The 24,477-nt window shown below is 31.3% G+C and overlaps 1 protein-coding gene across 1 annotated transcript; it reads left to right on the forward strand.

Moving 5' to 3' along the window:
* Window positions 1–278: 278 nt before the first annotated feature.
* Window positions 279–23,254, forward strand: tweek (transmembrane protein KIAA1109 homolog tweek). The gene is made up of 51 exons (XM_018519493.1): window positions 279–301; window positions 854–1,164; window positions 1,243–1,386; window positions 1,495–1,817; window positions 1,927–4,205; window positions 4,321–4,607; window positions 4,710–5,013; window positions 5,108–5,425; window positions 5,743–6,118; window positions 6,194–6,694; window positions 6,848–7,106; window positions 7,171–7,503; window positions 7,586–7,662; window positions 7,747–8,080; window positions 8,159–8,340; window positions 8,405–8,633; window positions 8,703–9,091; window positions 9,171–9,332; window positions 9,431–9,556; window positions 10,454–10,592; window positions 11,033–11,275; window positions 11,631–11,887; window positions 12,027–12,056; window positions 12,145–12,448; window positions 12,524–12,922; window positions 13,000–13,497; window positions 13,577–13,992; window positions 14,070–14,508; window positions 14,583–14,830; window positions 14,978–15,675; window positions 15,763–15,923; window positions 16,023–16,222; window positions 16,518–16,747; window positions 16,814–17,032; window positions 17,187–17,258; window positions 17,322–17,477; window positions 17,571–17,747; window positions 17,991–18,192; window positions 18,272–18,648; window positions 18,727–19,127; window positions 19,235–19,558; window positions 19,627–19,938; window positions 20,018–20,210; window positions 20,342–20,571; window positions 20,644–20,928; window positions 21,002–21,190; window positions 21,281–21,487; window positions 21,843–21,866; window positions 22,396–22,526; window positions 22,626–22,831; window positions 22,904–23,254. Exons 2-51 carry the CDS (start codon window positions 912–914, stop codon window positions 23,121–23,123), a joined length of 15,063 nt encoding a protein of 5,020 aa, XP_018374995.1. The 5' UTR covers window positions 279–301; window positions 854–911; the 3' UTR covers window positions 23,124–23,254.
* The last annotated feature ends 1,223 nt before the right edge of the window (window positions 23,255–24,477 follow it).

The following is a 24,477-nucleotide window of genomic DNA, read 5'->3' on the forward strand; positions in this document are numbered from 1 at the left end:
GGTGCAAACCCGATCGGGCCGAAAACGCTATTTGACTACCATCGTACAAATTAGTGTAAACTTACCTTAATAATGTATTGGTCGAGCATATACGTCAAATATGGAGTGGTTATGCGTGTCATTGTTCATTGATGACAGCTCTCTCTCCGACATTTCTCTCAAGATTATTACAATGATAATAGGATTATTATAATGACAAGCGTAAAAATATGAATAGCACATCAAAATGTCAATGTGCTTTATACCCGACTAGCTAATAAAGGTAAATCGTCGAAAGAAAATGTCGTTTTGCGCTGAACAGGTAATCGCTTTTCCCGCAGAGACGAGATCATTGTGATGAATTATTTTTGGAAGAGAAATATTAAAATTTTTGTCGTACACAGTGAATGCGTAAACAATTCAACATATATCTGTTAGATTTAGACATTTTGTTTTTCGTTATATCAAAGTTTCAATGAAATTTTTTTTGACATGTTCAGTTGAGTTAATTGCACGTTTTGAAAAATAAGAGGCAAATCACTGTAAAACAAGTATTATACTTGACTGAATTGTGATAAAAATCTTTTTACAACTATATTGAAACGCATTGGTTATGTTAAGATAAATTTAATAATATAAATTCTCATAATATAAAGATAGATTTGTTAAGATAAATTTAATAATATAAATTCTCATAATATAAAGATAGATTTGTACTAAATAATATAATAAATTTTAATTTTTTTCCATAATTTGTAAATGATTAAATAATTGTATTTATTATGCAATATATTATATATATAAACATTTTATATTTATTCATGTATTTTCTATTTATTAATAAATATATTAAATAGACTCTTTATTATTTCAGTATATAATATACTATGAACAATAGTTTTTAATTCAGTAGTTGAAAAAATAGCATTATCATGGAGGAGAACGAACTATACAATGCTACAGTCTCATCTTTCTTTGGGATTGAATCGGCATTTTGGAATTATTCCGATCATGTCATCTTGGATGATCTTAAAATGGATAGCAACTTTATATGGTTGCTATGTTCGCTAGTATCTGCCATATCCTGGATTGTTTATATCGCTTATTATAATAGTAGAGTAGCTGGTTATATATTGACAAAGTTGTTAAATCGATTTGTTATTAGAGACGGATATGTTAAAGTTGGTAAGAACAAATAGCATATTTAACAGAGAATTGACAAACTATTTCAAGATATTCATTATACATTTACTTTATTCACAGGATCTGTCATACTAAGTGCTTTAAGTGGGAAGATAATGTTTAGGGACATAGTTTATATCACAACAGATTATAGTTTTAGAATTCAGGATGGTTGGCTCATTTTTAGATGGTGGAGAAGCTATGTCCCTAAAGATGTATCAGAAGGCAAATATTTTTTTAATACTAGATGTTATAATTATATAAATTTTCCAACCAAATTGTAAAATAATAATATATATATATATATATCTTATAAAATTTTGTACATTATAGATCTCTCGCATTCTGACACACGATTATCAGTTATGTTAAATGGCTTTGAATTACATGTTTACAATCGCTGTCAACTTTATGCACAATTAGAAAAATCTTTTGGTCTTACACCACAAATGTTTGCTGATGAAGAATGTCATAATATAAACAGTGACGATCTAGACGGAGAATCTATAAATAATGCAGCTAATGAAACTCGTCATTCACAAATTAACGCAATGGATGTATCTCGTCATGTGGATAATATTAGAAAGAAGGAAGCTCATGTGATTGCACGTACTTGGAGAGACTTGATACCAGTTATTAAACTAGATATTTGCACAGTCAGTAATATCAAATTATTCTACTCTGCTTTAACTTTGCTATTTATACTTGGTCACAAACACACGACTTGTAAAACATTGCCGCAATATGTTCCTTCTTCTTTTCTAGGGAAGACTAGTATTTGGTAATCGATTAGTGCCAACTACATTATCAATAACAGTGGAAGAAGCACATTTTGTATATTCTACAAAACCAGCAGCATCCAGACATGATCATTTTATGCACTTTACCAAGTGCAAAGCTGAAAATTTTAAAGTTATTTTGGCCCCTAGCCCGAAATATACTGGAATGGTTGATGATCCACCTAGATACATGGGAGAAGGTTTTGTTGTTTTAAGTTCAAATAATATGGAGGTTTATTATTACATGGATGAACCTGGCGTCGTACCGGAACATCCTGAAATGATACAATTGGTGAATGGAGACATGGTTGAAGCAATGCCTCCCATATGGGGCATCGATATCAAGTGCGGAAAAGGTACAGATTTTAGTTATGGCCCTTGGGCCGATAGACAACGAGAGCATTTATTTAAATTCTTTTTTCCCAATGATTATCAACCAATGAAAATTACAAAATTGCCTAAACCAGGAGATAAAAGACAAGTTCAATCGTTCGACATTAGATTATCAACATTAAATGAAGCAACGATTGATATACTTTTTAGTAAAAATAGAGAAACAAATGCTGTTCACGTTAATGTTGGACCAGGATCATATTTAGAAATTACAATGCCATGGATAGTATTACAAGATGGTTATACTACAAAGATAACGGGTCAGCTTTTGCATTTGGAAGCTACAACTAGTCTACAGTATCGAAGTCTTGTTGAAAGTGAGACCTTAGAATTTGGAGTAAAATGTCATTATCCCCTTAAATGGAACGATCATCAAGAATGGACGCTGAATTTAACTGGATGTAAAGCAACTGCTAATTTAGTTTATTCACATAAAGACTTTTTTCAAGATATGATCAATGATTGGGCGAGTAAAGCAAGACCTGATATTTTACACTTTGTTCCATATACTTGGAAATTTAGTTTACTTTTAAAAGAATTTGAACTGATTACGCTTTGCAATGAATATAATTGGATCGATTGCTCGTCTCAGAATCAGGAGAATGCGCACATCGCTTTTTGCGGGGAGCTTTTTGATCTCTCATTTGATCTTCCATTTATAGATTTTCTACCTGTTACGATACCTTTGCGTTTCTGGATTCAAGGAGAAAGCGTTGATCTTTTATTCTACTTGCCAGAAGTTAATACTAATCGTATTATTTTATTGGCATTAGATAAGAATGCAAAGATTATGACGCGTGATGGATCTCATAAGCACTTACATGAATTGAATAGAGGCAAGAAATGGAGAAACTTTTGTCAAAAGGAGTCAGGCTGGGTCGATTGCTGGTCTGTACCGATCGTGGCATTGAGTATTAATTATACTTATCACCTATGCCCACCTTTAGGTCCTACTCCACAAGCTAATATAACAACTCCAGAAAAGGAAGAAATTCTCTTGTCTCCTATGCGAATTCCTAAATGTAGGAAATCGCCAGGCTTGCAATGGGCAAGAAGTGGTGCGCAAAAGTTTGATCCACAATCCATAGCGCCTGATAAAGTTAGTGTAGAACTTGAAATTGGACCATCCATATTGATTTTATATGGATCTTTATTAAAGAATTTTATGCACTTGAAGGAAAATTTATTTGGAGATTATCAAATGTTTACTGATATGCAACAAAGTAGAAACTCTTCAACATCTGTAAATGCAGAAAGAAATAAGGATAAAGATATACAAAATAGTAGTATTGAGGTATCTATGGAAGATGAAGAGATTAAATCTAAACCGTTTGATCCGAGAGATTATAGACCGTTAGAAGTGACTGTTGGTGTTACTATGCATGACATTCAAGCTCATTTAATAAAAAATTGTAATGAAAATGATCCACCATGCCCAGTTATACTTTTAGAACGTTTTGGATTTGAAATGAGAAAGGGTTATAAGGAAACACAACTTCAGTTATTGCTTTCTCCTGCCATTGCTTTAGTCACAGATAACGTAACAAGATCAAATAAAGAACATCATCTAAATCAGGGGCATTTAATGTTGAGTGCATTGCAAATTAGAGGTCATGCTATGTTCAGCAATGAAGGAAGAAGTTTAGATCAAGAAACATTGGAGTATGCTTGGTTGATCGAAGTGCAATTAGGCAAATTAAGTGGAAAGATCACTTCTCCCCAATTACATCATTTTGTTACATCATTAGAGACTTTTTTGTTAATGGCAAAAAATACAGAGAACAGTTTACGCCCACCCAATTTACCTTTTCATTGCCACCATGGCCTTGCGCCACTGCAATGTCCAGAGAGCGATGTTGATAAACATTATAGGTATTATCTTTTGTCTTTTACAAAAATAATCTGTCTTTTATAAAAAATAATAGGATAAGAGTGATTGATGAACTCTGTTACTATTATTATTATCATTATCAAATGAATATTTCAGGTGTCCAAGTTCCGAAGATATAAAATATAGAATGACGAGACTATCCATAGATGCTGTTGATTTATACTTACAAGAAGTAGGTACTGCCATACAATTTTGGATATCTCCAATTCGTGTTGCTAGTTGTAATCTTCATGGACATCAAGTAAAATCGGGTGTTACCGCTGTTTTACCTACAATATCTATTCGCCAGTTTGTATCCGCAGCAGATTATTTTGCAAATACAAGTAATACTAATACAACTGGTAGTGGTAGATCTCATAATAACGCAAGCAGTCGAATGTCAGGTATTTTTTTTTTTTACTATTTTTACTATTAAATTCTTTAAATGTATATATTTAAATTTGTAATGAAAAAAATTTTTAATATATTTTTTACATATGTAATAGGTGATGGGTCAGACATATGGCTTGAAGTAGGATCAATATCTTTGGGTCCAGTTGTTTTAGAAGCCGCGATTTCTCTTCCAACTCCAGAACACAATTTGCATTTAGTACAAAATAAATATTTAAAAATGCACGATGATGTAATAAAACGTTTGTGGTTTTTATGGCCACAGGAAAGTGGAGTAAAGGCAACGAAATGTGGTTGTATCGGAGGTTGTGTATTTTTTGGCAATAACCGGAACGGACCAAGATTTTTTAAACCAAGCTATCATGATCTTCAAGATGGTATTAACATAGCTGCGTATAGGTAGATATTTACCTTCACATATTGAAAATATGTTTGATTCAAGAGTTTTATCTTGATAATATCTTCTTATGATATAAATTCCTTTTATTCGTAGAATTCATGAACCTGGTAAAGAAAAAGGATTTGGACAATCTATTTTGCATGATGGACAATTGGTATTCCACACACCACCATATAGCTTACAAGATATATCTTTGCAAGATGCGTGCTATCCTATGACAGGATTGAAAGTAACACTCAGTCAAGATGGTCCACAAACTCTGAAGAAAAGTATTGAACGTCCAAGGTCTGTGACCGATCATAATAAAGAAGAAAATAATAGTACAAAGTTAAACGTTGCGTCTGCAAGTCCATTGATATCTAGTGGAGACAGGAAATCGTTGGACAGAAGATTTTCTTATACATCGATACGGTAATCTTTGGCAGCGGTTTTTTTAATTATTTAAATATTTTTAGATAAATAATTATTTTTCGTTTATTGATATTGCATGATTTAATTTAGAAATTACATTTCATATTTCGTAATTTATATCCGTATTGCTAAAGAAATTAAAATAGTATTAGTATTTATTAGTTGCTGCGTAAATGATTGAAATAAAAAATAGTACGTAAAAATTGTCTAAAGATATAAAAAGTGTTTTACGAAAATTATAAAATCCTTAGATACACACACACACACACACACACATATATATATATAAGTTTATATACAATGTTTTTATGTTGCAGTGGGCCGAATACGAAAGATGTACCATATTCTCGTTTGATTGACGCTAGTCCTGTAGCACAGTTACCCCAGAAATTAGATTCTGATTCTAAACTAAATGCAGAACGTAGTAAATCCATCTTAAGTGTACCAGAAATTGAAACTGCACCCAAAAGTAGTGTATCTGATTCCAAATTAGCCGTAGATTATTTTACTGCAACAGAGAATGTAGAAACACTTGAATCAAATAGCCCGCAGTCTTTACCTACAGTCCCAACTGAATTTAATCTCTCTACGTCTATAAGATCGACTACAAAAGGCAGCGAAGGAATAAATGTATCGGATTCTCATCATTCGTTATATGCGAGGACAAATTCAGAAGAACGATTAAAGCAGGAGGTATAAATAATATATCTTATTAAGCGAAAAATTTTAGTTACTATATTTATTACATAATTATTTATACGTTTATAGGTACAACGTACAGTATCCATGTCGTCTGAAAATCACTCGGAAGCATTTTATTCGGCTGATGAAGATATGAGTCATGGATTAAGTGGAAGTCGAACGTCCAGTTTACGTCAATCCATCGTCGGTTCTGGCTGTGTTTTAAACCGCAATGATAGTATAAAGAAAAAATTTTCGTCGGACTTATCTATTGTTGAGAGCTCGGCTAATGTAAATATCTCAGTGACGGATAAAGCGCATACGTTAGAGAGAGCAAAGACACAAATATTAAATACAAAGAAAAGTCCCAGGATCAATAGGAACACTAGTTTTCAAAATGAAGTTGATCAAACTGAAAACTGTGGTTTGCAAGATTCATCAGATAGCCATTCAGTATCATCTACCAGTTTTATCTCTGCTGTATCCTCACAAGAAGATGTCACGCTTGTAAATTTGCATATGCAAGTGAATAAACCAATTGTAGATTCGCCGTTATTGATGTCGAGTTATGTCAGCCATTTAACACAGGTAGTTTTAATATATGTTAGTGTAAATTCAATTGTGTATTAATATTTTTCTTAATATGTGCATATGTGTTAGCCAATTACTATCTAATTTAATATACAGTATTATATTACTATAATACAGTATGCATACTACACATATAATAAAAAATGTTAGGTTCGCTGTTCAAATTGGAATCAATCGTCATTACCTTTGGGTGGTGATGCATTTACTACTCCTATATTTCAACGTGCAGAAGATGGTAGATTAGTTTACGTTGGTGGACGATATATACCAAAACTTGAAACTGTCACGGAAGGTTTTACATCGTTAAAAATGGTAACACGTTCCGACTGTTCACCCGTTGCAAGTTCATCCAATAAAACGCCTACACATCCTTACTTGTGGGACGATACGTCTCTAAATCAAACAGAAGGTACAGTATTATTAGTTGTATATTTGATTTTAAGGATATCTAAGATTTTGTTTACATGCAATAGGCGAAGATCATGCGATGCATAACGAGGAAGAATTATTAGCAATATTGCATGAAACTGGATTACGCACAACGGTTATTGTCAAATTCAAAGGAGATGTTGATATTATGCTAAGTCCTATGGTTCTGGAATCACTTCAACGATTTATCGATAGTATTATACCAACTTTGGCCAGTTTACATCCATTGACAATCTTAAATCATCTTCACAACGAATGTATAAGCAAAGTAGAGGATGCAAATATTTTAAAACAGGATCAGAGTTTATCATATTGGAGTCAAGTCCAAACTAGTTCAAAACGGTCTACAGCAGAAAGGAATCTTAAAAATGGTCAAGGTGATGATAAATGTTAGTTTTTACGATATATTTTTCTGTATGAATTAAATTAGTTTGTATTTATAATTTATTTTATTTTTAGGTAAAATTGCACTACAGACAAATGTTTACGAAGAAAGTATTACGACACAAATACAAGGCAGTATTATTTTACCAAAGGTAATAATAATTTTGTATGATAAAAAATAATTTTCTCATTTACACATATTTTTAAATTATATTTAAAATCTTTTTTTTTTTTAGTTGAATCTAACATTATTGCAAGCATCTGTCATTGAAGAAATTATCTCGTTCTCTGCGTTAGAAAATATTCGGGACTTGACATGTGTATCGTTATTTGCGATTTGTCTCGATGATGTTACTGCGAGATTCTATCTAGGAAAACAAGCTCGAGAAGTTGTTCAAACTTTTCACAAACCGGCTGCATTACCGAATCAGAAGAAGGTAAACAAAATCAGTAAAGCATTTTTATCTGGACATCAAACTACTGCAGTAGTAGCTGACGTGGGAGGAGAAACAGTATACATAGAAACGTCGGAGAAGCAGCAAGAAGAAATTATAGTCACTTTAAATATCGGTATATAAGTAAACAAATGAATGTGTATACGCACACACGTGTTCTATATACGTAATGTAAAATTTTGGTTTTTAATAGGCAAAGCACATTCTCAATTAAGAAGACTGAGGAACGAATCTTCGATATTAAAGGATGCAGTGATAACCGCTATACCTGCACATTATTCGAAAGTATTATTTACCTGCACAAGAATGACGTCCCCATTAAAGTGTATTGATTATTATTTACATTACATGATGGATGAAAAAGAAAAGCCGAATGTATGTAATTTCTTTTTTGATATTTTAATAATAATACATACATGACAATTTTTATACATTTTAGAAACAGACCGGACCACCGCAAGCTACTGAAGAATTTACAATGGGATGTGGAGAAGATAGATTAGGATTTATTATGTTTGAATGTGGTTTTGAGGGAATTAAATTAAAAATAGTAAAGAGATCTCAATTTGAAAAAGGAGAAAACGGTGATAATGACAAAAAAAATGAGGCTGAAGTATTTTGCACAGACAGTGTTAAAAGCCAAGACGAATTAGATAATAATATCGCTGGTAAAAAAAAACTATGATTCAAGTGATATTGCATCAATATTCTGTTTACTTAGTTTATCCTACTTTTAGCGTCCACAGCAACTGCTGCAGAAGCAGAAGTAAAGCCGACAAACGCATCTGCTGGTACTCAAATGAATATGAGCGCGACATGTACCAGTCTTACGTCTAAAGTAGCAAATGGCAATACTGTATCATGCGTTATTGAATTAAAAACAGTATGGTTTAATTTCGCTGCGCCTCCACGTACTCCAATAACGAGAAAAATTGATTATACAAGATTAGATTGGAATTTACTCAGTACGGCATCGCCAGCGATAAATGCGTGGATGAATCCTAGTAACAAATTCGCAATTCGTATTGTTTACATGGTCAGAACAATGTACCGAAGATCTACCGCAATTGTTGCCTGCCTTATGGCTGAAGCATTAGACGTACAAGGAATACATATGCCTTTGAAGGTATGTGATTTTTTTTATGCAATTACAATAAAAAAATGTTTTCTGTTGTGTTCATTAATACGAATATTTATTTTTACAGAGTCGTTACGGAAGATTAACACCTTTAGCGAAAACATTACAGGAAGATCCTTCTTGTCAATTATGTAGTATATTGCAAAATTACGTTTTTTTATCTGAAATCATAAATATTGAGGCTAACTTAAAAGAATCTGATCTACCACTCCTGTCTACACTCCGACAAGTAATAATTGTTAAATTGAGATGCTTTTATCAAATATTACTTATATAGAATTTGTATTTTTGTTAATATTATAAACTTAATATTTCTTTATATTACAGGGTGTCATTGTATTAAGCAGGCAATGGAAGAACGTACTTTATACGCCATTATTATTGGAACACAATTACAAAACTAAACATGTTAAACCATTAAATGTTACATTTGCCGTGTCCGATCCTGATGAGGTAAGATATCTTTGTATATAGATTAGTAAATGTAAGTAGTTACACAATTTGGACCTCAATATTGATGTAAAGCAGAATTTTATATTTTGACAAAAAATATATACAAAAATATATAAATGTGAGTATTAAAAATTAAAATTTAATAATCTAAAATAATAATGTTTACATAGAAGTTTTATATATTTTGTATCCTGACATAATATCTAAGATACCCAAAAGTTATCAATAGAAAGAGCATAATTTGTTAGGAACTTCTTCTTTCAGCAAGTAAATAAGACTGAAGTGGAGGAAGAAATCAATGTGAAAAGGAGTAAGAATCCTTCAATAAAGAATATTTTTACAAAATTTGTGCATTATGCAAATTATGATAGTTTTATATATTTCTTAAAAATAAAATTTTTGACTAAACGCTTTAAAATTTTTCTTGCAAAATTGTTATTAAATAATAGCTAAGAAATGTGTTACATAAATATGCTTTTAACAAACTGTAATATATGTTCAAGCAATTTTGTTTTGTCTCTCGATATATATATATTATACATTTACATCATAGGTGCAGGTGTAGCAATGCTTGCAAGATACATGTGATTATTTAATAAATAGTTATATACGGAATAGCTGAAAACCGTTCTTATAATTATTTCTATATATCGCAAATTCTTTAACCATATTATATTGTGCTATTTTATAAAATCAGCTTAGAAACGCTTTCAAGACCATTTAGAATATTATAATACTACAAAAAAGTGTAAAAAAGAAAGTTTGATACAATAACTATACATGTTAATATCAACCAAATATCAATTTTATACAAAATTATTTTGTCTTAATCGAGAAAAACAAAACTTATTAGATAATATTTAAAAAGTTATTTTGAGTCTTGATTTACTGATGTAGGAGAATCTGTTGACTGATGGGGAGGGTAGTGCAGGAGATGTTGATGATCAGGAAGTAACAGATGAATGTGCTATGCTCATCCATACGGACCATATGCATAAACATACACATATCAAAGGCGGACAAGATAAAACATCAGGTATTACACAGTAGACATAGCATTATAAATTTTTGCTGAGCATTTGAGAAAAAATTTTTGTGATAATTGAGTTATTCAAGTAATGTTTGTAAGAATTGGAACAATTTTAATTATTTGTACATACCTGTACTATTTATTATGACATGCTTTATAAACTGTAATAAAAAAACAGTATATATATATATTTTTTTTTAAATGAGATATATATTAATCGCAGAATATGTATTCGTCATGATTCCATCAGAAATCGTTTTGTTTTTAATGCTTTTACTAACCCCATGTATATAAATGCTTATATATGTTCGTCTAAGCGCCTTTTCTTTTACTGTACTCTTTAGTAATTGAAAAACTGTATTCTTTAGTAATTGATTAGCTTGTTAGCCCCGTAATTAACGAATAATGTAACCTTATATGCTTTGGCTTCATGTGGAAATGACTAGGTATGTGTGGTGATGGTTTGACGGTTCCTGTAAGCTCTCCTCGCGGGAAAGATACGACTCCTATAGCAACACCGGTTCCAGGCCCGGATTCATTTTCCTCTCCCTCTCCACCCGTAGCTCTTCCAAAGAGAGGAAAAACGTTACAACCAACGCAAGTACCTGCTAGTACACGTGCAAGTATCGTTTTCCCCTTACTCACCAGCGGTGGGTTATTCAGTCAAACACGAGAACCAAATAACATAAGTAAGTGGACAGTGAATGAATTATTTAATTTTCTTAGTAGCTAGTAATTAGCAACTTTTTTTATTTTTGAGCAGTTGGAATAATAATAACAATTAAACTGTCCTGCATGATCTCATCTTTTGCATATAATTATCATCGTTTAATTTTGTACGTATTTTTATTGTACTCCTTTTTCTTTTATTAATCCAGAGTACCTCTAGAGTATTCTTTGTCTCTTTGAACGCGTCTTAAGAACATTTATTAATACTGCATTTTTATTTATTCTACTTATAATTAATCTTAATTATTGTTATTATTAATAATTATCCATACGTTAAGTTGTACTTATTGAATTTATGAATTATTTTTATGCCAGGTTACGGAACATTGAAAGAAGAAAAAACTCCACAAATTCATATTTCACATTCACATCAACTTGGTTCTAATCCTAGTATTTATTCTGGAGGTTTGGGTCATGGTAGTCAACATAGCACTGGAAGTTTAGACCAAGTTACATCTCCTACAAGTCATTCTACTAAACCTATAAATACAGGGGAAGATCTGTATAGCTGGATGGCAAAACAGCAAGAATTTATAAAGGATAATGATAAAGGAAATTTAAAAGGAAATTGGGTAAGTCTAGTCATTGTCATCATATCTCATAAAATATGTATAGTATTTCAATATTAAAATATCAGAAATTCGTGGGAATGTAAAAATTTATTATATGCTAAAAACTTGCTTACCTTTATTTTCATTCTTATTTACGTAGGTCTTTCGTACAGAGCAAAAATCTACAAAGGTACATTTAAAAAGGCGCCATTTTTATCACTCTGTAACACAGATATGTCGTTCCAATGTAAGATCAAGTAAAAATATTCTCTTTTTAGGATTCAAAAATTAATACTATGACTACTGACGACACTGAAGATTCCGATATACAAAGTGGTGCTTTCCTGTATCCAATGAAAGACTCTCTAAGATTATTGGATGCACATCTGATTTTTGAACCGCTTTTGTCGTCCTTATCGGTTATGCCACAACAGATGTTATCAGTTATCGGATCAGGAAATGTAAATAATATGTCCTCCTTAGATTCATTAGGCTCAAATTTGTCTCTTGTAGGCAGTATGGATACTATGCGTATTGATATAGTCGTGAGCGAATTTGGAAAAGTAACAGATAAGAAAAAAAGTAAGCTTGGAAATTATTAAAACTCTGCGTACAATGTATTATTTATAAATAATATAATTTTATGTTATCTTACAGATAACAAATGTCAGGCAAGAAAAGGAACTAACTCGAAATTTCATCTTGATATACCACCGGAGACACCAGCATTTTTATGCGAAAGGATTGGCGTAGATATCGATATTAAAAAGATGGCCGATATGACAGTAGATGATATGATACAAAAACAAAATGTCCTATATATATCTAGAGGTCAATTGAAGAAACATACTAGCACAGTGGTTAACATCAGTTTAAATATCCGTTACATAAGTCAGCAAGTAAACATGCCTCTTCTTAGATTATTACATCAAATAAGTAACATGTATCAGAATGTTAAAGAGACACAAATGGAGTTAAAGGAGCAACAGCCTGAAGGAAAACGTAATACTAACATAATTGTTAATGATAATGTTGCAAAAAACGGCTCATCATCAAGTAAATATACAATATTTTAATTATAAATGATCTGTATAATTTATATTTTGCAACTAATAGAATGCTATTTTTTTTAGCATCTGATCTACAAGAACAGTTCCTCACTGGCAGCAAAAAGATCGAAGCACCGTTGCTTCGCAGCAGTTTCGAACCGAATCAATCGAAAGCATTACCAGGTGCAACTGTGCGCTCTCGGCCGCAAAGTTTTGCACAAAAATTACGAAGCACTGGCAAAAGTGTAAAGGGCTATATTAATTTAAGTGAAGGTGTTATTACGCCCAGTTTTGGAGCAAGCCCTAGTGGATCTGGTTTGGATAAATTTACGGATACATGTAAAGATAGCGCACATCTAACGCCACGATGCTGGAAAACTATATACTACCTTTTGGATTTGTATGCAACTCGTCCGGAAACTAAAACTATTACCCATCGATTTTCGATATCTGCAGACGCAGCGGAACATTATAAAAGTGGAAGAAAGTATGAAATCTTGAATGAAACCAAGGATGTTGATATTGAAAAAGGATTGAATGCTGAAAATAGTTCAACGCCGGTTCCTCCATCGAGAGAGTTAAGTAAGTATAGAATATATTTCAGTACTTCTTTTCAATTTTTATCTTGTCAGCTTTAATTAAAATCGAATGCTATTTATAGATATTGTAACAGGCGAAAGAACAAGGCTAATTATTTTTGGCGTCGCACGAATTCATAGAACCAGATTATTAGCTACTTTAAGTGGCTTAAAGCTTGAAGCAGAAATTACTAGTCTACATTCTAGTCTAACTTGCCGGAAGAAATCACGGCCTGCAAGTTTAGAATGCAGTATGACTGGACAAATCGGAAGAACCATGATTGTTTTATTGGAAGGCGTTGCCCCTAATCAACAAACAGTTGTAAAAGTTACCGTTGGAAAATCACAAGCTCTATATTCAAGCATTACGAGACGTCAAAAGGACAAGAATAGCGGTTTATTGACTGTCGGCGCTGTAAATATTGATATACCGCAGCATCCTGTAGCATTGCATGGAATGATGACTAGAGGCAGCAAACAATTGTCGTCAACATTACAGGTAAATATTAATTTTGTAACAATACCTTTAAATTCTTAAGAGAAATATGTGTAAAAAGAAAATCTACCTTGTTTTAGGAATTAAGAGTTACTAGAACATCATCGAGAATGTCGCGAGGACAACAACAAGATGATGTAGATGCTGTTTCGGGTAGTCCACATCATTACGCGCCAGCTCCTTCAATAGGTGTAGAAAAACCACAGGCCGTATCTGGTCTTTTAGAACCTATTGTTATGCAATTCCACATAATACTTCAAAGCCTAAGTATAACTGCGGCATTGTTACCATCTCTCCAAGCTCAATACAAGATGGATCAAGTAAATAGTTCTGGCATAACAGGTAGCAAGGCTAAGTTTACTATAGACTTGCCTCATCATAATCTGAGTTTTACGACGAAATTGCAAGTGACAGAAGCGAACTTACCGTCTGAAGCAAGTATCGAATTACCTAAAGTGCATGTTTTGGCCGAATACGTTCAGGACGGAAGTAGTAACTTGAATGATAGTAAATTAGCAGGTAAATAATATATAAGTCATGTATTTTCATGTTTTAACAATTGTGTTTTAAATAAAATTGTGATTGTTTTGCAGATGGTGTTGTATTAAGACAAGGTAGTTACCTAAGTGCAACTGCAGATATCGGAGTGTTTGAGCATTCTTTAACGACGGATCTTTTAAATCATTTGGTATTTGTACAAAAGGTATTTATGAAAGAGGTAAACGAAGTAGTGCAGAAAGTTTACGGAGGTGAAAAACCAGTACCTTTGTGGCTCGAAGACGACGAATCAACCAGCTCTACTCTGAAACGAATTTTATTTTCACTGATTATACGTATTAAGGTATCTTTTACAAAATTTTTCTTATATTTGCTCTGCTTTGTTAGAGATTTATAAATTAGCATCTTGAACTCGCGTTATTAATTTGTAGTAATTTTTTGATGAAAACATTTTCATTCTCACAAAAGAAACTTTATTTTTTTTTTTCAGAGGATTCAATTGACTGCAACAACGCCAACGAATTCGGCAGTGCGGTTAGAAACCGGTGCAGTAGAATTTCAATTATCTAACAGAGTGCAAAATGTTTCTGGTGCTACTCAACCTAATCCCTATATGAAATTATTTGGCAAAGCACAAGTTGATATTAATTTAAGTCTGGGACAATTATTAAAAAATGTATTATTTGAAGAAGCAGAGCCCGAATTTCAACAGTTTGCTTTCTTCAATACTAGAATAGGACTACGAAATGCATTTCAAGAGGAAATGGCTCAGGAAGAAGACAAGGAAGTAGTTTTAATTACTCTTAAACGTCCACTGATTTATATACAACCTATCGCTATCGATAAAGCTATACTCGTTTGGTTAAATTATAAAAACGCATATGAATACTGGAATGAAAAACGATCTAATTTGAATAAAGAAGTGTTAACTGCTACTCAACAAGTATTTGAAAAAGTTCCATTCGGGCAACTGACGAGTCAACTCAGTGCACCTCATCTTGGGACATTATTTTTGCAATTAACAGTCGATGATATGGGCATATGTGTGCCGCTTAATCCCTTACCACCAAATAATTGGAGATTAAACAGAGGCCTTTATGATGGAGAATCGCGAGGTGCTGTTGTTGTAACACTTGAAAATACAAGCATATCCGCATGTAGTAGCGGTAGTTTAGTTAGTAAAGGAAGGTATGTATATATGTCCATAATTTTTGTATTCACAAACGCTTGATATTTTTATATATTTTATATTTTAAAGTATATTTTTTTTATTAGGTTCGTAGGATTATGCTTGAGATTTGCAGAAGATTTTGAAACTTCTTTGGACGATTGGAAACCAGATATGACTGATAGTAATATAATGAATTTATGTGTCGTATCAGAAGGTACTTATGAAGTGTGTAGTAGGACTATCGCTCAAAAACAAGATAAATCTGGTACGATCTGCTATTTAATAAAAATAATATATATTTTTAAAGCATAGTCATATATTTTTCTTTCGTATATATTTTTTGAAAATAATTAATTTTTTCTAGATAATGCTAAATGGATCTTAAATGTTCAATGGCAAATGGAGGGGGTTGATATTCATCTTGATGTCAATGTAGGACAACAGCTATCAGCTCTTGGACATACATTAACGATGCTAACTGGATCTGAAGAGGAAGATGATATTCACGTTCCTCCAGATTATGACAGCGACGATGGAGATCAACCAGAAAACAGCACAAGCCAGGTTAAGAAAAAAGTATGGTTTAATTATTTTTATTTTTTGCCATTTATACACGCGGTATTATGTTTAAGTAAGTAATGTAAGTAATGATAAAAGGCATGTCTCTTATATAACATATATATATATATATATGAAACTTGTATATAAAAAATTTCAATTAGATCTTGATAGAGAGAGTAAAGCGAATATATAATTAATACATTATTCAAGATGGTTTGCAAGATCGTTTGTTAAATTTTATTATTTCAATGTCAAATTAGAGCGATATTTTTTATCAAATTTGTATGTACTCTTATAGGAAAGCATATTAATGAAAAAATCAAAAAATTGGACGGATAGTCTCCCAGCATTTATCTTCGATCCTACACTTGATGCAAGGAAGAGGTCACAATTAATAGAAAAAGAGATGAATGAACAAGCGAAAATTATAAACGATTTGCGTTCATTGGGCGCTTCGCATGGAACAATCGAGCAGGAAATGAAACGACTGCATGAATTAGAAGCGATGGTATTCAAAGATTTTAGAAGGTATGTGATGAAGTGACTTCTTTTCTTTAATTTACACATTTGGATTTATGAAAATATATTCTCTAGGGATATGATTCAAAAGCTAAGAAGACAATCGGTGAAAGCTTCTGGTATTAAGGGTAAATTAGGTCTTGGTAGCAAACCGAATACGTATCGTTCAAGATCATTTATTGTACCCTCTCCTACACCAGAACATCATTTAGAAAGTCCAGAAGACATAAATACGGAAATTAATTCAGCAAATTCAGCTAGTTACGAAAGTAGTCCTAGAAGCGGTCCCAGTCGGTATGCATTTATGTGTTCAATTTTAAATAATTATTTAATATTTTTATAATTTAATTTTTTTAGAATAATTTTTAATTAGAAGTTTATATGTATATATTAAATATTTAATATTTAATTAAATCAGTTTATTTTTTTTTTATAATTTGTTATATAGGTCAGCTTCTTTGCGAGTAAGAGGACTTAGCGGACCACGAGTTACTTTTAGTGATACACATACAATGTGCAGGTATAATTGAAACACATATTAGCAATAAAAAGATATAAATTAATTGTTTGTAATCTTTGTCAGGCAATCATCTCTACCTAGCGCTAGTTCTGATTTGAGTTTACCAGAGGGAGAATTAGAATGGCCAGAGACTATTGAGATCGAAGGAGAACGAGTTGAATTGAGAAAAAAGAATAGAGATATCAGTTGTACATCGAGTTATGACAGTATGGAGGGAAAGTATGTGTTCTCTCAATAATTTAGATAATTATAAAATATATATATATTTGTAAAAAATATGTACAAGTATATATATTATACTTCTCTTTGCAGTGCACCATTACTAGATTCATTTGGAAAAGAGCAAGCTTCATCGACATCCTCTCCATTTATTACCCAGAAAACTCAAGAGCCTAATATTGATTTTGAACTTGATGTTAAAGTTTTAATTAATAGCGGAAAATGTGTGTTACACACAAAAGATCCAGGAAAAGAAGATGAAATTAAACTGTAAATATAAAATAATATATAATATATATTGTCTTTAATAACTTTAACAATTTTTTAAGAATATTGAAAGGCATATATTCTAATTAATTTCTCTATATTAATCTAATTGTCCTAAAAAAAGAGATACGTTTGTATAATTTATTACATATTTTACTTTTTAATTTAGTACTTTTTCTGAAATAGTTTATATAATAGTTTATATAATTAAATTTTTATATAACAAATATCTTTTCTCTATTATAGCTTAAGTAGAATGAAGAAAGAAAGATCATGTTCTGGTGGTACATTTGAATTTCAACCTGGTAGTCCCAGTAGCAGTAGAAAACATTTAAATAGTAAAGAGAAACCGTCAACAACTAGTACATCTCGATTGAAATATCTACAGCATGCAAGTGTGCCTTTAGTAGATTTAACAATTTTTCATATTCCTGGTTTGGATGTTAAGGTAAAATTTGAAAAACATTTTATCTATCAATGATTATACGTACTTTAAACAATGATAAAAAGAAAAGGCTATTTTGCAGGTTCATTACGAATCCAAAACTCTTCCAGAAGAATCATTATCTCCCCGCATATCTGCTGAGAACAGTCTATTAAATCCAATTACAGTGTTTAGAAAATCTAGTACTAAAAAAGCCAGTCTGTTTGCTTGGATGACTCTTCAAAGCATTCCTGAGGAAACTATTATTAGTCCTCATATCCTTGAATTTTTAGAACAGACTTTAGAACCCATTCCGAGCAAGAATAATTTCCAGAGTAATGTGCAAACAAATGCCGGCTTCCTGCTAGAAAATACGGAAAACACATTGTGGGCTGCCACTGCTGCAAATAGCAATTATGTTTATGCTAGTTTCCCTGTTGATGTCATAGTATATTTTCATATGCAGCCATCTACATTCAGGTATGTTAGGCATTACATTTTACATAAGTTTTAAAGAATCCAATTTATTTGTTAATAAATTTTAATATTTTTATATAGATTCTCATCTTTACCAGTTTCACGAGTAGAATGTATGCTACAATTACCATCGCTTGATATTGTATTTTCATCAAAGCGTGCTGAGGAAGAATTAATAGAGTTTCGAGAGTTGAAGTCACAAACAACGGGCAAAGAAATAGGTACAGCTATCGGTGGATTATCTGTCACAGGTTGTTTAGCAGATTTTTCCGTTTATATTTTTCATCCGTATGGTGGCGGAAAGAAAACAGGTTTAAAAGAAGCGCAATGGTCGCCTTTATCAGACAGTGAGAGAAAAGATTCGTTAAGTATCAACGTCGAATTTGTAAAATTTCATTTGTCAAGAAGCAGAAAATTGAATTTTCAAAGCGAGCAGCTTAAGAAGCTTTCAGATACTAGTCGTGCTGTCATACGATTTTCAAGTATGTACATAATGCAAATCAAAATATTGCGAGCATAATGTATAAATTTATTTAGATATATATTAACAATTGTTTTAATAAATTTGTTATTTAATATTTATTTTCAGCCATTATTGATATTGGATCTGCCTCATTTAAATATGATATGCGTCGACTAACAGAAATTCTGGCATTTCCAAAGGCTTGGTATCGACGTAGCATAGTGAGACGGTTATTTCTAGGAGATTTAAGTTCAGGTACCGCATATTCCGAAGGGGATGGAAGTCCTCCATTAAATCAGGAAGAAGCAGTCATGGGAAGCTCTTTATTGAAACATTACGATAGGCATGATCCATTATCAAAAAGTGCATCTGAAAGAAGTCCTATATTAAATAGAGAAAAATTGAAATTAACCTTGGAAAATGATATGCCAAGACCTACGCGATTAAAAGGTATCTGCTTTCGCACAATTATCAAAAGAGTAACTGAAAATTTATATTAAATATTACTTTTATGTTAGATATTGGAAGAGGATGGAGCTTTACCACAGACAAACAAATGTCGTCTGAAGTCAAATTAAGAGAATCCGCATGGGAAACATTGGTGTTATTTGCAGTGAATTTTACACGCCTTAATGTGCATATGAATATGGGCAATGTAATGGGTAATGTTAGCTGGATGACAAAGGATTTCAGATCGGATGGAAGACTGTCTATTGGCAGCACGGGACATAAAAATTTGTATATAGGCATTGGCTTAGGAGGATCGAGTTTAGATGCGAAAGGTGGTATAGTTGGTGGGACAATTGAATTGAGTAGAATTGATACTTACAGTGAGTTTTTAAATAATTAGATTTTTATACATTGATAAGTTATAGAGAATTTAATCTATATTTTTACGCATTGTCGTAGTACATATTCGAGAAGAACCTGGAATAGAACCTGATCATACAGTAGGATTGAAATTATTTGCATTAGAATTACGATTGGATTATATGGGAACAAGTGTCCTAATGTCTCGTGTGTCTTCATTGGATGTTACTCTTAGAGATGAATGGAAAATTAATCGTAGTAACAGTGGTGATGCTTTCATGCCAACCCGAAGGTATGTTTAATTTAATCCTAATGAAATAAAATACATTGCTTCAATGAAATAAACAAGGAAATACAATTTTATTTTGTCGAAATTCAATATTAAAAAACGATGTATACGTATATAAACATATGTTCATACAGGCCCGCTATTATTTTTATGCACGGTGACTTGGGCTGGGATCAATTACAAGTCATGATCAGTAAATCAACAACAGCCGATTTGTTAAAAATGTTTTACAAATTGGATGAGTTTTTCAGTCAACAATTTAAGAGCAGCAAACGTGTATTTAGTTCCTTACAAACAAAGCATCAAAGAATGAATAACAGTAGCATTAAGAAAAGGCAACAAAAGAAGAAATCTGCTGTTGACGGTAAAGTCGAACTGTTAATATTTATCTCTGTTATTATAATGAAAATTATGATGCTGATTAAATTTATTGTAGGTGGTCCATGGAGTTTGAACCAAACTGCTATATCAGATGCTAGACATCATAGACATTGGCAAAGAGTATTAACTCAAGTAGCTGGTCTTCAATTAGGAAGCTTAAGGTTTTCTTTGCCGTCAACTGGTACCGTCCTTGGTGGTACAATGGAACTTCATGGCTGTAATATTAGCTTAGCATGTTTCCACGGAATTAATTTTAAAAGCAAAAGCTGGGCTTTATTCTCGTTAAAAGAACCCTGCATAAGTTTCGCTACAGAAGCCCAAGAAATTCCAAGTGTTGAAAGTAATTAATATTAAATAATCTTCATGTTATTTCTATATTAATAGTGTAATAAATTTATTTTGTTTACACACAGCACCTAACACATATGACGTTCACGTCGTACAGACGTTAACCATCAGTTTAGGACACCAACAGGAACAACATGCAAGACATCATTCCATGGCAACTGTATGTAGATTAAGTCGAAGTGTTTTATTTCCACCGCAATTTAAATCTCTGCAAGAATGGTTTCATTATGCATTTGCTAGTAGTGAGATTGATGGTATGTATAAAATATAAAAGTAATTTCATTAGTTTTTGTTTTTATAGAATTTTATATATTTTTCTAACTCCTCTCTCTTTCATCGCATAGCGGTAGATAGATTTCCGTGTGTCGAGAGGGATAGAGTGGATAGTACATCTGACGGTAGTAATGTATCACGTGGAAGGAGCACGTCCTCAACGTCTGGCAAATTGCAAGAACATTCTCATACACGGGAAGTGATATTTGCCTTGCCTTCATTGCAACTTCATCTGAAAACTGAACATTTACAAACAGCTAGAACACCAGACGTCATAGGTACGTAAATTGAAAATAATTGCTATTTTGCTGTCTAATTGTTTAAATATATATCTGTGTAATATTAATCGCTTTTTTTACATTTATCAATAATACTGTATAAATGCATAACCACTGTTTTTATATTAAACTTTCAATAAGATACGAAAATAAATTAAATATAATGATGTGCAACAAACACGTTCTAAACGGTATTAATACGTATAGAGGTTTTGTTTGTTACGAAATTATATTAATAAAATGTATTGTCAGTACAAATTTTTTTATGTTAAATCACACTAAGCACAAAACATAATATTGTATGTCCTTCCACTGTGCTAATTATTCTGCAATTGGTTCTTTCGTATATTTTTAGGACTTCCTAAGCATATTTTATATAGTAAGTATATGAAGTTTATTACGTTTGGAATGATAAAAAACGGTAGATTATTTTAGTATGCTTTACATGTTTAAATAAATGCTTAAGCGATATCTTATATCTGTATCTTGTTTAGTAAGTTTTCAAATTTTTTAAAAACCACACACACATATGAACACACGCACACATAATGTGACAATAAATTAAAATTTATGGTTTTTTTTAATATCTTAAAATTATAATATTACGCTTTAATTAATATTATGTTCAATAATATAATTAAGTATAACACTGTCAAGATGATATAATAAAGAGTATACAGAGTTTATTTAAAAATTTTCATAATTTTATTTAATATAAATAATTAGTAATGCTTAAGTAAGCATGAGAGAAATTAGTTTTATTATTTAAATGGAACTTAATTATAAAACTACGATATATTATTTCATAAGAATAACTTCAAGATAGTGTAGTATATGTAAAAATGTTCATTCTTAAAAATCATTGTTAAAATATTATTATTATTTTGTTTTATTATTTTAATTTACAGGCGAAAAACCATTAGTTGAATGCAGCTTTATAACAGAATTTGAAGATCATATATTTGTTACTGTTGATGCCGAAGCCTTTTTCTTCCTACATGATCTTATTACGTCATATGTGAAAGAAAAAGAAAGAGTGGTAAGAACTTTATTGAAAGTACATTCGAAACAATTTTAAATCTGAATCTTATTATTTAGAGAAAATATTCTTATTCTTATAAAATTTCCTACATTATAGCATACAATGCAGAATATGGGTGCAAGAGCACATAGTCCCGATCCACAAGAAAGAAAAAATATAAATACAGGTACAGTTAACATATCTAGCGTATCAGTTACTGCCGAGGACGAGAAGAAACGCAAACAATTTGATCCAGCTGAAATGTTTATAAAAGACTGGCGATCATACAGATGTAAAACATGGCATTTAGAACCAACAGTAAGGTAAGTTGTTTCGGAAGCATCTAGCTTTTTCGAAGCCATCTAAGATAACGTAAAATTTCTTATTTTGTCAAGGCTGCTGTCGTGGGCTGGCAAAAGTATAGAACCTTATGGAATCGATTATATCCTTCAAAAATTAGGATTTTCCCACGCACGTACGACGATACCAAAATGGATACAACGAGGATTTATGGACCCTCTAGATAAATTACTCGCCATTCTTATGTTAAGAATGGTATTAGCCGTTCGTGAAGAATCATCAGATGAACAAAAAGAATATAAAAGAGAAAAATAATACTAAATTGACTTTTTTAAAATAATATACATATGATCTCGCAATAGATATTACAGCGGTGCAATAACAAGTAAGAATAATATAATTCACGTCAGTGTTACGATGCGTTAATGTTTATGCATAAAGTAACAAAAGCCTATGTATAAATTTTTTTATTGTTTATTTAAAATAGTTAGACTCTGAAATAGTTGATATTAGTAATATAATTGAAAAAAGAACCATAGTGGTTGATAATAATCGTTCTTGATAAAGAACTATGTAACTTATATTTGTAAAACTGATGTCCAGATATATGTGCTACATGTTTTAATATATGTATATACATATATGCATTTACGTGTGTATATATATATATATATATACACACACAAATATATATATATATACATATATATATTTGTAAGTGTAATTAATAAAACGTAACAACATATATCCAAATAATTGTATATTACCAATGTATACGAAGAATTTTATTAGATATTAGTTATCTTAATTGAGAGAGAAAGAGAAAGGGGACATTATTTTAACACATCTTAACTATATTCTTACAGAGTATTTCAAAATTCTCCGCTGTGTGTAGTAATACAGAATTAATTATTCTCATTTGATTTACTTATTTATATTTTTATTTTTTAAAAATTGCCAAATATAATTATATATTTAATTTACAAAATGCAAGATCTATTAAAAAAACAATTTTTATGTGCAGATACGTGAAAAAAAATTATATCTTTCATTTTGAACATATAGAACAATGTAATACAGAATTGATGTAATTGTGATATATTAATTTATCATGTCTTGTTCATAATACGTATGAATTTGTAAATTATATTTGATTTTATAATATAAATTGTATATATTATACTTTTTAAAGACTCACGACTGTAAAATATGTGCGATCTGTGATTCCTCTATATTTATTTTATATATTGTGTATACGCTATTTATATATGTATTATGACTTATTTGTTTATAAAATTTGCTTGAAAGTAATTTTCTCCTTGATACGATTTAAGTATGTATAAGTAGATTTTTAACGCGCTTTTACGATCATTATCGACCATAAAAGAGTTCTCTAGAATAGTGTATTACTTAACTTAAATAATGTAAAAAAAGTTTTATATTGATATGTGTAAATACGTGAAAATAATTAAATTTATCCAGCACCATTGCACGAATAAAATATTCTAGAAGATATGTAATATGTAGATCATTTTTAAGGATCGAATATTTCAATATTCGATTCAAGAATTCAGTAGATTGTTTCAGTAAGAAGAAATATTGTATGCGCATTTTTGTATAACGCACCACACGCGCGCGTGTATTCGCAGAATATATTTATTAAACTTTA

The sequence above is a fragment of the Trachymyrmex cornetzi genome, unplaced genomic scaffold (genome assembly GCF_001594075.2).
Source record: "Trachymyrmex cornetzi isolate Tcor2-1 unplaced genomic scaffold, Tcor1.1 scaffold83, whole genome shotgun sequence".
In the NCBI taxonomy this organism is placed as follows: Eukaryota; Metazoa; Arthropoda; class Insecta; order Hymenoptera; family Formicidae; genus Trachymyrmex; species Trachymyrmex cornetzi.